We start from the raw sequence: 17,017 nt of genomic DNA on the forward strand, positions 1-17,017 counted from the left end.
ATACTCTTCTCTTCGCCCTGTCACTCTCGGGATGCTCGACAAACTGTCGATTGAAATAACTTGCGCACCTCTCGTGTCAGTCAACGTAACGTCGCCAAACGTGACTGAGGTCCTATCTTCCCTTCTTCCAGGGTTCGAGAGTGACTTTACCGTTGCCCACAATTCACCTATACCGGCTCCAATGTTGCAGCTCTTCAGATGATTTAACCATTTGTTCCGCTTATGCTCGCCGACCAGCCTGTTAACTTCCAGTGTCAGCTCCCTGACTCTGGGGTCATTGGGGTTGATACGACGAAGCTCATCACGCTCATTTGCTAATCCCGTCGCCTCTGCTGGGAAATTTGGTCTTACTTCGGGTATTCGACCTGCAGGGATATGGCAAGCGGCTGCAGCAGTGATGATGTACCCGAACATCAGAAGGATTGGGCAATTCTCTGAAGCGGTGATTGGTGAACTCTCTGAAACTCGGCCAATCAGTTTTTTTTATGATTGACGAACGTGCGGCGTTCAGAGGTGATGAAGTCGGGTGGTCTGCTAATGGAGACAATTATGGGGAGATGGTCTGATCCAAGGGAAATGACGGGTTGCCAGGTAACGTCATTTGTCAGACCAGGTGACACGATGGTTATGTCAGGCGAACTGTGACACTCTCCTCTAATTCTGGTAGGGGCGTCCTCATTAACCGTGCAAAACGTAGAGCTATCAATCTGCTCAGCCAGCGCTGTACCTCTCTGGTCGTTTCCGAGGGCCGAATGCCACATCTCATGATGCGCATTAAAATCCCCCAGGACCAGACGATTATGACCTGGCAAGAGCGGGCTAATGTCAGGCCTATAATCAGGGATACAGTTATTTCTCGGCGGGAGAGAGAAAGTTATTGGTAACTTCTGATCGTTTTATTAAATTATCTGCCTAGTAACTTTTGTCACTCAGTGTATTAACTAATCTCAATATGAATCAATTACAATGATTTTCCAGAACACAATCTCAAATCGAAAAGATGTTTGCAAAATAGGGTTACGAATCTTAAAACGTCATAAAATATAACGACTAAAAAGGTGAGTCATTATTTTAAAATACAAGAGAAGCTGTTGCGACTATTAAAAAAACAACAACAACAACAATTTCCATTAGAGAGGAGAATGGACAAAAACAATTGAATCAATTACATGTCATTATTATTATTTTATCCCCTCCTTTTGATTTGACTATGAGCAGTTTCTCATGCTGAGAGAGAGTGGCTTCCATATAATGACGTCTTATTATTTTTTCCACTATGCGTTGCGTGTGTAATAATGTGTAGTTTTCAAACTTGGCGACCGGTTTAGTAATCAACTAATGTTTTTGAATGTTTCTCTCGGTGAGTTGTACATCCCAAAGAAACAGAAAAAACAAAACAACAAACCCATAGCCGGCATATTTTCGTGTTATGTTTTTGCCCCAGTGCCACTCCAAGTATTTCTCTGGGTCTCTTGCTCTCAACGAATTAAATTCCTCCTTTGGCTCATATCAAAGTGGGGGCCTCTTCATGTTTGTTTTTGAATGTTTATTGCGCTCGTCGGCGCTGTTCATCTCTGATGTTTGTTGTTGCTTATCGTAAAAACGAAAATAAAAATTCACTGTAGAAGAGTCCACAGTTTCAGTCTTATAACAGTTTTCAAAGCGTTAACAACGTCGTCTAGCAAAGTTCAAATTCTTCTGTGAAGTGTTATTTTATTTTAATTGTTACTGGTAAATAGCTTTTTTTTCTTCTTCCTCTTCATCCACACTAGATATATTTTTGCATAGCTACTTGCTATATATCAAACAATTGGTGTATATATCTGTGTGTGTATGTTTGACTATATAATTGATTTGCTAATTATTTTGTGTTCATTGTTGTTGTTGTTGATTCGAAGTTTAGAAAATTTAAATGGAAAAATAATTGCAAAAAAACAAGCGAAACTTTAAAGAAAAAAAAAGAAGTAAAGTGCATGCGACTGCAAGTGTATTTGTATAAATATTTCGTTTAGTGTGTATGTATAAATGCCGATCATCATCATCGTCACAGATTCTTAGAAGCAGACAGACAAGTATTGAGAATAAAAAATATGTTTTTTTGGGTGCGGCATAGAATTTCATCTGAAAGAAAGACAAAGTTTTAGAGCAAAGAAGGAGAGAGAAAAAATTGTTTAAATGATCCAAATATCATTTGAAAACAAAAATGTTTCTATGCATATAAAGTTATTTTTGATAAATAATAAAAAAATATGCAACAAAAAATAATCCTTAGATATAGAAAAATCTGAAAATTTTCCCTTTTGCCAATCTAATTTAAAATCAGTAATATTTTCGATGACATCATCAAACAAGTTATTTTCAGCCCACAGTGGCCGCCAAACACCAGCGTTTGGGCCTTATGATGCACACCAATAGTAAACAATAGAAACAATTATGTTTTTGTTGCTGTAGTAGTAAGAGACTCATTACTATTTTTTTAAATATTACAAAAATAATTGCGGTTTAATTTCATTTTAAGACCTCTGTCTGAATCTCTTTGATTTGATTCATTTTATTAAATTAGAAGGCCATTCAAAGCTCTCTTTAGATGTCTTATTTCTTAAAAAAAGCTTTCTTAATTTACTTAAATACTATCTTCATATTAATTAAGTTAATTGAATTCGGTTTTAGATGACTTGCATAATAGATTTTTTTGGACTTAAATCTAGTTTAAGACCCACTTAAAGATCATAATAAGCGGTGCCGATTACAACAATACACATTTTTATACTCTCGGCCTTTGGATTTACACGAGGATATATACTAGGGAGGGGTGATTTGAACATCTTAAGGGGCACTTCGCGTTTCTGATTCTTGAGATTGTACTCCAGGCAGTTTTGGCTGTAATATATTACCAAAATTTTGATTTTCTCATGGACTAAAATTATTTTTCAAAAACTGGAGTTAATCGATTTGTGCACTGAACGGCTCATATGGTCATTTAGCTTGGCTTTGAGTTCACCGGAGATGACTTTTCTAATACAAAAGTTCACCGGAGATGACATTTCCCATACAAAAGTTCACCGGAAATGACTTTTCCAATACAAAAGTTCACCGGAAATGACTTTTCCTATACAAAAGTTCACCGGAGATGAACTTCGCGTTTCTGATTCTTGAGATTGTACTCCAGGCAGTTTTGGCCTTAATAAATTACCAAAATTTTCACATGGCCTAAACTGATTTTTCAAAAAGTGGAGTTAATCGATGTGTGCTCTGTACGGTTCATATGGTAACTTGGCTTGGCTTTGAAATGAATAAAAATTAAATTAAAAGTGAAATAAAAAATGGTGAATTTTCTACGTTTTTCACTTTTTGACTGTGAAAACGAAGTTTTTTTTCAAGTAAATATTCAGAAATTTTATCCCGAGACAATAGCAACAACTTTACTTTTAAATTTTGAAGAGTTTACGAAATAAAAGCCCAAAAATTAAAAAAAAAAAGAAATTGCAGGTCAAAATGTCGGTCTAGCGATTTTTTTTGCTCCCAAGAATCAGAAACGCGAAGCTTCCATTATAATTTTTTTTCTTCCATACTAAACGCCTCACCCTAATATAACACGGAACAAGTTTAGGGGCACCTCTCCGATCGGGCTGAAATTTTTACCATAGGTAGTCCTTGGGACCCTGATCACGACTATATATATCTTTCCCGGGGGAAGTCCATAATTCCCGAGATATGGGTCTTGACATTTCGGGAAAGTCCTACTTTAACACCATTACTTTATTTATGGGCACGTCTCGGATCGGGCTGAAATTTTCACCATAGGTAGTCCTTGGGACCCTGAAGTCCATACTTCCCGAGATTTAAGTAGTCGGCCTTCGGCCGGGATTTAAGACTTCCTCCAATGGACAGGAACAAAAGTGGGCTACGCGAACAAAAGTTTCTCCAAAATTATAAGTTTTCTTTAAGTAGCCGGCCTTTGGCCGGTCCACACCTCCCGATACGATCAAAAATCTGCCTCTCATCAAAATAATTGCCTGTAGAAGGGTCTTCTATAGAATAGAAGAGACTTATAGACTTATATAGAATAGAAGACCCGTAGAAGGGCCTATAGAAGCAGCCGTTCCTTTAGAAAGGGTCTATAGAAGCTGAATATCTTTCAGAAAGGTTCTATAGAAGCTGAACATCTTTCAGAAAGGGTCTATAGAAGCTGAATATCTTTCAGATAAGGTCTATAGAAACTGAAGATCTTTCAGCAAGGGTCTATAGAAGCTGAATATCTGTCAGAAAAGGTCTTTAGAAGCACCCTTTCTTTCAGGAGGGGTCTACATAAGCACCCTTTCTTACAGGAAGGGTCAATAGATGCACCCTTTCTTTCAGGAAGGCTCTATAGAAGCAGCCTTTCTTCCAGAAAGGGTCTGTAGAAGCTGAATATCTTTCAGAAAGGGTCTATAGAAGCTGAATATCTTTCAGAAAGGGTCTGTAGAAGCTGAATATTTTTCAGGAAGTGTCTATAGCTGCTGAAGATCTTTCAGCAATGGTCTATAGAAGCTGAATATCTTTCAGAAAGGGCCTATAGAAGCTGAATATCTTTCAGAAAGGGTCTAAAGAAGCTGAAGATCTTCCAGAAAGGATCTATAGAACAGCCTTTCTTTCAGAAAGGGTCTATAGAACCTGAATATCATTCAGAAAGGGTCTATAGAAGCAGCCTTTCTTTCGGAAATGGTCTATAGAAACAGCCTTTCTTTCGGAAATTGTCTATAGAAACAGCCTTTCTTTCGGAAATGGTCTATAGAAGCTGAATATCTTTCAGAAAGGGTCTATAGAAGCTGAATATCTTTCAGAAAGGGTCTATAGAAGCAGCCTTTCTTTCAGAAAGGGTCTATAAAAGCTGAACATCTTTCAGAAAGGGTCTATAGAAGCTGAATATCTTTCAGAAAGGGTCTAAAGAAGCTGAAGATCTTCCAGAAAGGATCTGTAGAAGCAGCCTTTTTTTTGAGAAAGGGTCTATAGAACCTGAGTATCATTCAGAAAGGGTCAATAGATGCATCCTTTCTTTCAGGAAGGCTCTATAGAAGCAGCCTTTCTTTCAGAAAGGGTCTATAGAAGCTGAATATCTTTCAGGAAGGATCTATAGAAGCTGAATATCATTAAGAAAGGGTCTATAGAAGCACCCTTTCTTACAGGAAGGGTCAATAGATGCACCCTTTCTTTCAGGAAGGCTCTATAGAAGCAGCCTTTCTTCCAGAAAGGGTCTGAAGAAGCTGAATATCTTTCAGAAAGGGTCTATAGAAGCTGAATATCTTTTAGAAAGGGTCTGTAGAAGCTGAATATCTTTCAGAAAGGGTCTATAGCAGCTGAAGATCTTTCAGCAAAGGTCTATAGAAGCTGAATATCTTTCAGAAAGGGTCTATAGGAGCTGATTATCTTTTAGAAAGGGTCTATAGAGGCACCCTTTCTTTCAGAAACGGTCTATAGAAGCTGAATATCTTTCAGAAAGGGTCTATAGAAGCTGAATATCATTGAGAAAGGGTCTATACAAGCTTACTTTCTTTCAGAAAGCGTATATAGAAGCTTTCAGGAAGGCTCTATAGAAGCAGCCTTTCTTCCAGAAAGGGTCTATAGAAGCAGCCTTTCTTCCAGAAAGGGTCTATAGAAGCAGCCTTTCTTCCAGAAAGGGTCTATAGAAGCAGCCTTTCTTCCAAAAAGGGTCTATAGAAGCAGCCTTTCTTCCAGAAAGGGTCTATAGAAGCAGCCTTTCTTCCAGAAAGGGTCTATAGATGCTGAATATCTTTCAGAAAGGGTCTATAGATGCTGCATATCTTTCAGAAAGGGTCTGTAGAAGCTGAATATCTTTCAGAAAGGGTCTATAGAAGCACCCTTCCTTTCAGAAAAGGTCTATAGAAGCACCCTTTCTTTCAGAAAAGGTCTATAGAAGCACCCTTTCTTTCAGAAAAGGTCTATCGAAGCACCCTTTCTTTCAGAAAGGCTCTATAGAAGCGCCCTTCCTTTCAGAAAAGGTCTATAGAAGCACCCTTTCTTTCAGAAAGGCTCTATAGAAGCACCCTTTCTTTCAGAAAGGCTCTATAGAAGCACCCTTTCTTTCAGAAAGGCTCTATAGAAGCACCCTTTCTTTCAGAAAGGCTCTATAGAAGCACCCTTTCTTTCAGAAAGGCTCTATAGAAGCACCCTTTCTTTCAGAAAGGCTCTATAGAAGCACCCTTTCTTTCAGAAAGGCTCTATAGAAGCACCCTTTCTTTCAGAAAGGCTCTATAGAAGCACCCTTTCTTTCAGAAAGGCTCTATAGAAGCACCCTTTCTTTCAGAAAGGCTCTATAGAAGCACCCTTTCTTTCAGAAAGGCTCTATAGAAGCACCCTTTCTTTCAGAAAGGCTCTATAGAAGCACCCTTTCTTTCAGAAAGGCTCTATAGAAGCACCCTTTCTTTCAGAAAGGCTCTATAGAAGCACCCTTTCTTTCAGAAAGGCTCTATAGAAGCACCCTTTCTTTCAGAAAGGCTCTATAGAAGCACCCTTTCTTTCAGAAAGGCTCTATAGAAGCACCCTTTCTTTCAGAAAGGCTCTATAGAAGCACCCTTTCTTTCAGAAAGGCTCTATAGAAGCACCCTTTCTTTCAGAAAGGCTCTATAGAAGCACCCTTTCTTTCAGAAAGGCTCTATAGAAGCACCCTTTCTTTCAGAAAGGCTCTATAGAACTTTCTTTCAGAAAGGCTCTATAGAACTTTCTTTCAGAAAGGCTCTATAGAAGCACCCTTCCTTTCAGAAAAGGTCTATAGAAGCACCCTTTCTTTCAGAAAAGGTCTATAGAAGCACCCTTTCTTTCAGAAAAGGTCTATAGAAGCACCCTTTCTTTAAGAAAAGGTCTATAGAAGCACCCTTTCTTTCAGAAAAGGTCTATAGAAGCACCCATTCTTTCAGAAAGGCTCTATAGAAGCACCCTTTCTTTTAGAAAGGCTCTATAGAAGCACCCTTTCTTTCAGAAAAGGTCTATAGAAGCACCCTTTCTTTCAGAAAGGGGTCTATAGAAGCACCCTTTCTTTACCATTCATAACATTTCTTTAAAATGTACATCAAGTTCCAAGAAGATTAATATTGCACAACACTGGCTTAAGTGCAGTTTAAACACTGTTCGAGGATTGTTTTGAAACTTTCATCGAAGATAGCCCATGTGATTCCGATTACAACGATATAATTCTTTAGTGGGCAAGTCCTGCCATAAATACCCAGAAGCTCCAAAAAAGTCCTACGGTGACCAGCTAAAATGGCTGGGGTGGGCATGGATGGAGTAAAGAAGTGAGGTCCAATCTTTGCACAGCGGATTATTTCTGCCTAAGTTAAATCAAATTCGAAATATATATATTTGGCAACTCCTCTGATGCCTCTCTCACAATAGTTCCAAGTTCTTGGCTCAAGTGTAGTTTAAGGACAGTTCGAGGATTGTTTTGAAATTTTCATCGAAGTTAGTCGTTGTGATTCTGATTACAACTATATAATTTTTTTGTGGGCAAGCCCTTGCTACCTAACGTAATGGTCAAAAAGCTCTGAAATACCCTACGGTGACCAACTAAAATGCCGGATTGGTACAATGACTAGCATAAGGAACGACTCCAGTTCAGACCATTCTTTCAGGTACCTCCTACGTGTGAACCGTGAAAACAGTTGACATGAAGAAACTTGAAGCTTTCGAGATGTGAACTTACTGTTGAATTCTTAAAATACCAAGGACCCAGTTTCTATGAAATAGTGAAGTGTTGTACAACCCTTCTGGTTTAAGGCAACCATATTCCCATATAAAGACTCATTTGTAGTCATCAATAAAGGATTGCTGCTATTCGTGTCTAAAGACTTTCTAGTCGTCTATAAAGACTCCCCTCTGGTCGTCCATAAAGACTTCATTTAAAGACAATTTTCTCGTCGTATATAAGGACCTTTTGAAACCCCCCAAATAAAAAGTTATTGATTATGGCCATGAGGTGTTAACCGAGGACCGGATGTACATTAATTTTCCTCTCTATAAATTTTAGATATAAACTATTAAATTGTCTATACTAAGAGCAATATGGAATATTTATGAGTCATATTTTTTCTCACTAAACCTAAACTACACCGCATGAAATACTTAGTCTAGTATTTGTTTTTGATGTTTATAAGAACATCTGTATATACAAACACATGCATATGTATGTGTACATACATATTTACTACTACTTGGTATGAGTGATTTTAGCATTGTTTGCATTTTTTATTCAGACACGCATTTAACTTGTCTTGTCTGTTTGTTGTTCTCTAGATAATGTCAGTGTACGATTTTTAGTTGTTGTAATTTTCATTCAAATCACGAGGTCACGTTGTAGGTTTGGAAAGATAACAAAAAAAAAATAGTTATATCGTAAAAAACAGTATAGATATATTTTTAGTGGAAAAACTACAAAGAAAACATCATTTAGCCAAGTTGAACTGAAAATTTTGCAAGGTTTCTTCATGGAAACCTTATTTAGCCAGGCTGAATTGCAGATTTCCTAATGGAAACCTTATTCAGCCAGGCTGAATTGCAGATTTCCTAATGGAAACCTTATTCAGCCAGGCTGAATTGCAGATTTCCTAATGGAAACCTTATTCAGCCAGGCTGAATTGCAGATTTCCTAATGGAAACCTTATTCAGCCAGGCTGAATGGGAAGATTTCCTAATAAAAACCTTATTTAGCCAGGCTGAATTGCAGATTTCATAACAAAACCCTTATTCAGCCAGTCTGAATTGCAGATTTCCGAATGGAAACCTTATTCAGCCAGGCTGAATTGCAGATTTCCTAATGGAAACCTTATTCAGCCAGGCTGAATTTCAGATTTCCAAATGGAACCTTATTCTGCCAGGTTAAATTGCAGATTTCCTAATGGAAACCTTATTCAACCAGGCTGAATTGCAAGATTTCCTAATGGAAATCTTATTCAGCCAGGCTGAATTGCAGTTTTCTTAATGGAAACCTTATTCAGCCAGGCTGAATTGCAGATTTCCTAATGGAAACCTTATTCAGCCAGGCTGAATTGCAGATTTCCTATGGAAATCTCTATTCAGCAAGGCTGAATTGAAGATTTCCTAATGAAAACCTTATTCAGCCAGGCTGAATTGCAGATTTCCTAATGGAAAACTTATTCAGCCAAGCTGAATTGAAGTTTACCTATGGAAACTTCTTTTCGGTCAGGCGGAATTTATGTTTTTTTTTATAAAAATATATTTTTTTAGTTAATTAGTCACATGCTCTGAATATCCAAATTTATTTGAATAGCAATGTTTTGTATTATTTTTATTGTTATATATAGGTAAATGCTTTGAGGTTAGGCTTTGGTTTATTTTTATTTTTGTTTATGTTTTGGTTAAAACTGGTTTTTTGGTTTTATGACTGTGCCGCTAGCAACCAAAGACCACCACGTCATTGATGTTATTCACAACAACAAAAATAACTCACACTCTTGGCTTTCATGCTCATAAATTTTTAGCTTTCTTTTACAAATATGTTTAACGTGACAAGTTTGGTTTTTATTTATCATGTCTGAGTTATAATTTTGATTAAAAATATTTCATTTATTTTTATTTGTAGTTTTTTTCCTTAAAAGACGTAATTTAGCTCTGCTGAATTGTAGATTTCCCTTAGAAAATTGAATTCAGTTATGCTAAATTGCAGTTTTCCCTTAGAAAATCAAATTCAGCTTAGCTGAATTATAGTTATCCCTTAGAAACCATATTCAGCTTTGCTGAATTGTAGTTTTCCTTCAGAAAATGTTATTCAGCTAACCTGAATTGTAGATTTCCTTCAGAAAATTTAATTCAGCTTTGCTGAATTGTAGTTTTCCCTTAGAAAATCTAATTTAGCTTAGCTGAATTGTAGTTTTCCCTTAGAAAATCTAATTCAGTTTAGCTGAATTTAAGTTTTCCCTTAGCAAATGTAATTCAGCATAGCTGAATTGAAAATTCCCATTAGAAAATTTAATTCAGCTATGCTGAATTGTAGTTTCCCTTAGAAAATGTAATTCAGCATTGCTGAATTGTAGTTTTCCCTTAGAAAATCTAATTCAGCTTAACTGAATTGTAGTTTTCCCTTTGAAATGTAATTCAGTTTAGCTGAATTGAAAATTTCCCTTAGAAATTTTAATTACGCTATGCTGAATTGTAATTTTCTCGTAGAAAATGTAATTCAGCTAACCTGAATTGTAGCTTTCCCTTAGAAAATCTAATTCAGCTTAGCTGAATTGTAGTTTTCCCTTAGAAAATCTAATTCAGCTTAGCTGAATTGTAATTTTCCCTTAGAAAATCTAATTTAGCTATGCTGAATTGTAGATTTTCCTTAGAAAATTTAATTCAGCTTAGCTGAATTGTAGTTTTCCCATAGAAAAATAAATTCAGCTTAGCTGAATTGTAGTTTTCCCTTAGAAAATGTGATTCAGCTTTACGGAATTGTATTATTCTCGTTCGAAAATGTTATTCAGCTTCCGATTTCCTAATATTTACATGATATCATGTTTGTTTTTGTTTCATTTTGCTGTTTATAAATCTTTCATCTGTGGAAGCCATATGTACAGGCAATGATGATGTCATAGTTTTTGGCCACTACAAACATTCTTGCCTACAAATTCAGCTATGGCCAATAAAAACATAAGGGGGTTATGTAGCTCCACAGCGAGAGAGTATACCAAATACATATGTATGTATTTTGGATACATAGTTTGTATTTTGAATTGTATTGTGTTGTAGTTGTTGCTTGGCGGCATTAGTAGACATACCATCAGACCACAGTGTACCCAAATGTGTAACGTCATCAGCACCTGAAATTCATGTTAAATGTTATTTTATTTTGGTATAACGAAATGTCTTCATTGTTGTTGTTGTTTTACCAAGCATTACAAAAACTATGTTAATAGTTGAAGCTGTTGTTGTTGGTGCATTTCATGCACCATAAACCACAGGCACAGCGAGAGAGAAAGACAACTTTCACTTTTCCCCAACACTACAAATGCTGCTCTCCATTAGCAATAGTTGTGAGGGGAGAGAGAGCAAATTTTATTCACATGACTGCATTTGTCGCCGACCGGGTGCTTCTTCTTCTTCTAGTGTGATAGCAAAATGACTGCACCACTATTCTCAACCATCCGTAATACTATAAAAATGAAAGTCCACCAAGAGGAGGGATTGTCTTGTCTATATGAACTATAGCGAGTGGTTGTATATTACCTTGAACTTGATTCAGCACATCGACGACAAGAAGATATGGTGGATGCGCCCAACATTCTCTCAATGAAATGCAATTTCATGCACACAATGAGAGCAATGGAAGGCAATACATCAGGGGGAGGTGGTTTTATTGATACGATTGATTACTTGAATAGTTTTCAAGTGGTCTATACACATAAGAGATTCCTAGCACGGCTGAATAGATTTTTTTTTCATAAGAAGGCATTAATGGATAGAGTTTTCCAAGGGAAATTCTCAATTCAGCCTGGCTGAATAGAGTTTGCCATAGGTAAACTTCAATTCAGCCTGGCTGAATAGAGTTTTCCATAGGTAAACTTCAATTCAGCCTGGCTGAATAGAGTTTTCCATAGGTAAACTTCAATTCAGCCTGGCTGAATAGAGTTTGCCATAGGTAAACTTCAATTCAGCCTGGCTGAATAGAGTTTGCCATAGGTAAACTTCAATTCAGCCTGGCTGAATAGAGTTTGCCATAGGTAAACTTCAATTCAGCCTGGCTGAATAGAGTTTGCCATAGGTAAACTTCAATTCAGCCTGGCTGAATAGAGTTTGCCATAGGTAAACTTCAATTCAGCCTGGCTGAATAGAGTTTGCCATAGGTAAACTTCAATTCAGCCTGGCTGAATAGAGTTTGCCATAGGTAAACTTCAATTCAGCCTGGCTGAATAGAGTTTGCCATAGGTAAACTTCAATTCAGCCTGGCTGAATAGAGTTTGCCATAGGTAAACTTCAATTCAGCCTGGCTGAATAGAGTTTGCCATAGGTAAACTTCAATTCAGCCTGGCTGAATAGAGTTTGCCATAGGTAAACTTCAATTCAGCCTGGCTGAATAGAGTTTGCCATAGGTAAACTTCAATTCAGCCTGGCTGAATAGAGTTTGCCATAGGTAAACTTCAATTCAGCCTGGCTGAATAGAGTTTGCCATAGGTAAACTTCAATTCAGCCTGGCTGAATAGAGTTTGCCATAGGTAAACTTCAATTCAGCCTGGCTGAATAGAGTTTGCCATAGGTAAATTTCAATTCAGCCTGGCTGAATAGAGTTTGCCATAGGTAAACTTCAATTCAGCCTGGCTGAATAGAGTTTGCCATAGGTAAACTTCAATTCAGCCTGGCTGAATAGAGTTTGCCATAGGTAAACTTCAATTCAGCCTGGCTGAATAGAGTTTGCCATAGGTAAACTTCAATTCAGCCTGGCTGAATAGAGTTTGCCATAGGTAAACTTCAATTCAGCCTGGCTGAATAGAGTTTGCCATAGGTAAACTTCAATTCAGCCTGGCTGAATAGAGTTTGCCATAGGTAAACTTCAATTCAGCCTGGCTGAATAGAGTTTGCCATAGGTAAACTTCAATTCAGCCTGGCTGAATAGAGTTTGCCATAGGTAAACTTCAATTCAGCCTGGCTGAATAGAGTTTGCCATAGGTAAACTTCAATTCAGCCTGGCTGAATAGAGTTTGCCATAGGTAAACTTCAATTCAGCCTGGCTGAATAGAGTTTGCCATAGGTAAACTTCAATTCAGCCTGGCTGAATAGAGTTTGCCATAGGTAAACTTCAATTCAGCCTGGCTGAATAGAGTTTGCCATAGGTAAACTTCAATTCAGCCTGGCTGAATAGAGTTTGCCATAGGTAAACTTCAATTCAGCCTGGCTGAATAGAGTTTGCCATAGGTAAACTTCAATTCAGCCTGGCTGAATAGAGTTTGCCATAGGTAAACTTCAATTCAGCCTGGCTGAATAGAGTTTGCCATAGGTAAACTTCAATTCAGCCTGGCTGAATAGAGTTTGCCATAGGTAAACTTCAATTCAGCCTGGCTGAATAGAGTTTGCCATAGGTAAACTTCAATTCAGCCTGGCTGAATAGAGTTTGCCATAGGTAAACTTCAATTCAGCCTGGCTGAATAGAGTTTGCCATAGGTAAACTTCAATTCAGCCTGGCTGAATAGAGTTTGCCATAGGTAAACTTCAATTCAGCCTGGCTGAATAGAGTTTGCCATAGGTAAACTTCAATTCAGCCTGGCTGAATAGAGTTTGCCATAGGTAAACTTCAATTCAGCCTGGCTGAATAGAGTTTGCCATAGGTAAACTTCAATTCAGCCTGGCTGAATAGAGTTTGCCATAGGTAAACTCAATTCAGCCTGGCTGAATAGAGTTTGCCATAGGTAAACTCAATTCAGCCTGGCTGAATAGAGTTTGCCATAGGTAAACTCAATTCAGCCTGGCTGAATAGAGTTTGCCATAGGTAAACTCAATTCAGCCTGGCTGAATAGACTTTGCCATAGGTAAACTCAATTCAGCCTGGCTGAATAGAGTTTGCCATAGGTAAACTCAATTCAGCCTGGCTGAATAGAGTTTGCCATAGGTAAACTCAATTCAGCCTGGCTGAATAGAGTTTGCCATAGGTAAACTTCAAAAAAATCTTCAATTCAGCCTGGCCGAATAAGGTTTCCTTTAGGAAATCTTCAATTCAGCCTGGCTGAATAAGGTTTCCTTTAGGAAATCTGCAATTCAGCCTGGCTGAATAAGGTTTCCTTTAGGAAATCTGCAATTCAGCCTGGCTGAATAAGGTTTCCTTTAGGAAATCTGCAATTCAGCCTGGCTGAATAAGGTTTCCTTTAGGAAATCTGCAATTCAGCCTGGCTGAATAAGGTTTCCTTTAGGAAATCTGCAATTCAGCCTGGCTGAATAAGGTTTCCTTTAGGAAATCTGCAATTCAGCCTGGCTGAATAAGGTTTCCTTTAGGAAATCTGCAATTCAGCCTGGCTGAATAAGGTTTTCTTTAGGAAATCTGCAATTCAGCCTGGCTGAATAAGGTTTCCTTTAGGAAATCTGCAATTCAGCCTGGCTGAATAAGGTTTCCTTTAGGAAATCTGCAATTCAGCCTGGCTGAATAAGGTTTCCTTTAGGAAATCTTCAATTCAGCCTGGCTGAATAAGGTTTCCTTTAGGAAATCTGCAATTCAGCCTGGCTGAATAGAGGTTTCCATAGGAAATCTTCAATTCAGCCTGGCTGAATAGAGGTTTCCATAGGAAATCTTCAATTCAGCCTGGCTGAATAGAGGTTTCCATAGGAAATCTTCAATTCAGCCAGGCTGAATAAGGTTTCCTTTAGGAAATCATCAATTCAGCCTGGCTGAATAAGGTTTCCTTTAGGAAATCTCCAATTCAGCCTTGCTGAATAAGGTTTCCTTTAGGAAATCTGCAATTCAGCCTGACTGAATAGAGGTTTCCATAGGAAATCTTCAATTCAGAGTGACAAAATGATAATTTGCCTTAATAATATTACAATTCAGCTTAGCTGAATTATAGTTTAATGGATGAAAAATGTGTTTTTGTGTAAATTGATATTGGTTTATCATTTATCTGTCTTTTAATTACTTAATATCTAATGACATCGATAAATCTTTTTAAGGGTCACTCACATACATATATCTTTTGTGCCTTTGACCCCATATTAATAATTGCCTTATGACTAACACATCCTTGTTTATGGTGACGCCACACATTTTCTTATGAGAATGGGAATAGTAGTTTTGAATCTGTCTGTCTGCCTTGGGTGAACAGAAGTTCTTGGTGTGTATTCGCTTTAAATACCGTATCGTAAAACTATCTAATATCATCTGAAGAAGGCGTGTGTGATTTGATTTTGAAACGTGAGGGTATTATTTTTCAAGGCTCTCTTCAATTCTCATCACCCTGAATGGCATGAAGAAAACTAAAAGTTGACGTAATATTCCATATTGAAATTGAAAAAAGGCATTCACATTGAGTGGATTTGTTGTTGTTGTTGCTAAAGATGCGAGGCTTGGTTTATTGTAATATTGTAAAAAAGTTATATACATACACACACTTACATATGCATAACAATGAATCTATTGTTTGACGTTTTTCTATAGAATTTTTATTCATTTTTTTTATTAAATTTTCCTCCTCTTCTTTTTATTGCAGTTAACCCATTTATTGTAATCTCAAATCCCAAACAGACAAAATGAGTTCCGCCGAATACTATCCATTCAAGGTAAGTTAAATAATAAGTACAACATTTTGAATTTGTTAAATTAATAATCAAGCATGTCCAATTGACGATAAACACTTGAAAATAATGCCCCTACTAAGAAACCATCAAAATAGCTGTTTAAAATTGGGTTTGTTATTTTAAGTTGTACTACTTCATTACCTTATCTCTCTTCCTCAGTTTTTTTTTTTTTTTTTTTTTTTTTTGATAAATTCGTTAAATTTTGTTTTAACTTTTAATATAATTTGTTGCTATTGTTTTGTTTTATCTTTCGAAAATTTGTGATTCATATCACTGCACGTACATAAGTGCCTAGTTTGTACACCCTTTTTGTGGTTGCGCATATTCCGCAATTGCGATATGACACACTTGTTAAGAATACAAAATGCTTGTATGAGGTTTGTGCAATAATTATTCATTTGTTTAATGGGTAGGGTAATTTGTTAATAATATGACAATGAATCATTTCAATGCAAAATTGTCAATAAGTAGTAGGTTTCCGTATAAAATATTTACTATGAGGTCGTCAGAGCACTCGGAATGCAGTTTTGTTATTTTGCAATAAACTAGACACATAAAAATTTAATTCAGCTAGGCTGAATTCTATATTTTATATAGATAACCCAATTCAGCCAGGCTGAATTGTAGATTTCCAAAAATAAATCATATTCAGCCAAGCTGAATTGTAGATTTCCTAAAAGAAATCGTATTCAGCTAGGCTGAATTGTAGATTTCCTAAAGGAAACCTTATTCAGCTAGGCTGAATTGTTGATTTCCTTAAGGAAACCTTATTCAGCTAGACTGATTTGTAGATTACCTAATGGAAACCTTATTTAGCCAGGCTGAATTGTAGATTTCCTAAAGGAAACCTCATTCAGCCAGGCTGAATTGTAGATTTCCTAAAGGAAACCTTATTCAGCTAGGCTGAATTGTAGATTTCCTAATGGAAACCTTATTATTCAGCCAGGCTGAATTGTAGATTTTCTAAAGGAAAGCTTATTCAGCCAGGCTGAATTGTAGATTTCCTAAAGGAAACCTTATTCAGCCTGGCAGAATTGTTGATTTCCTAACGGAAACCTTATTCATCCAGGCTGAATTGTAGATTTCCTAAAGGAAACCTTATTCCGCCAGGCTGAATTGTTGATTTCTTAAAGGAAACCTTATTCAGCTAGGCTGAATTGTAGATTTCCTAAAAGAAATCTTATTCAGCTAGGCTGAATTGTAGATTTTCTAAAGGAAACCTTATTCAGCCAGGCTGAATTGTAGATTTCCTAAAGGAAACCTTATTCAGCTAGGCTGAACTGTAGATTTCCTAAAAGAAATCTTATTCAGCCAGGCTGAATTGTAGATTTCCTATTGGAAATCTTATTCAGCCAGGCTGAATTGTAGATTTCCTAAAGGAAACCTTATCCAGCCAGGCAGAATTGTTGATTTCCTAAAGGAAACCTTATTCAGCCAGGCTGATTTGTAGATTTCCTACAGGAAACCTTATTCAGCCAGGCTGAATTGTAGATTTTCTAAAGGAAAGCTTATTCAGCCAGGCAGAATTGTAGATTTCGTAAAGGAAAGCTTATTCAGCCAGGCAGAATTGTAGATTTCGTAAAGGAAACCTTATTCAGCCGTGCTGAATTGTAGATTTCCTAAAGGAAACCTTATTCAGCCAGGCTGAATTGTAGATTTTCTAAAGGAAACCTTATTCAGCCAGGCTGAATTGTAGATTTCCTAAAGGAAACCTTATTCAGCTAGGCTGAATTGTAGATTTCCTAAAATA

General features: G+C 37.1%; 1 protein-coding gene across 4 annotated transcripts in view; it reads left to right on the forward strand.

The window, feature by feature from the left end:
* Positions 1 to 1,442: 1,442 nt before the first annotated feature.
* The window catches only part of AnxB9 (Annexin B9), a 28,702-nt gene continuing 13,127 nt past the window's right edge, over positions 1,443 to 17,017 (forward strand). Inside the window, exons 1-2 of one of the 4 annotated variants that reach the window (XM_073978882.1) lie at positions 1,443 to 1,731; positions 15,180 to 15,249. In XM_073978882.1, the coding sequence (XP_073834983.1) occupies positions 15,220 to 15,249 (30 nt within the window). In that variant the 5' untranslated portion in view covers positions 1,443 to 1,731; positions 15,180 to 15,219. The remainder of the gene's footprint in view (positions 1,732 to 15,179; positions 15,250 to 17,017) is intronic. The other 3 variants (XM_073978893.1, XM_073978902.1, XM_073978911.1) reach the window with 3 other exon arrangements.

This window comes from Musca autumnalis, unplaced genomic scaffold (assembly GCF_047663935.1).
Source record: "Musca autumnalis isolate F117 unplaced genomic scaffold, ASM4766393v1 scaffold_1, whole genome shotgun sequence".
NCBI lineage: Eukaryota > Metazoa > Arthropoda > Insecta > Diptera > Muscidae > Musca > Musca autumnalis.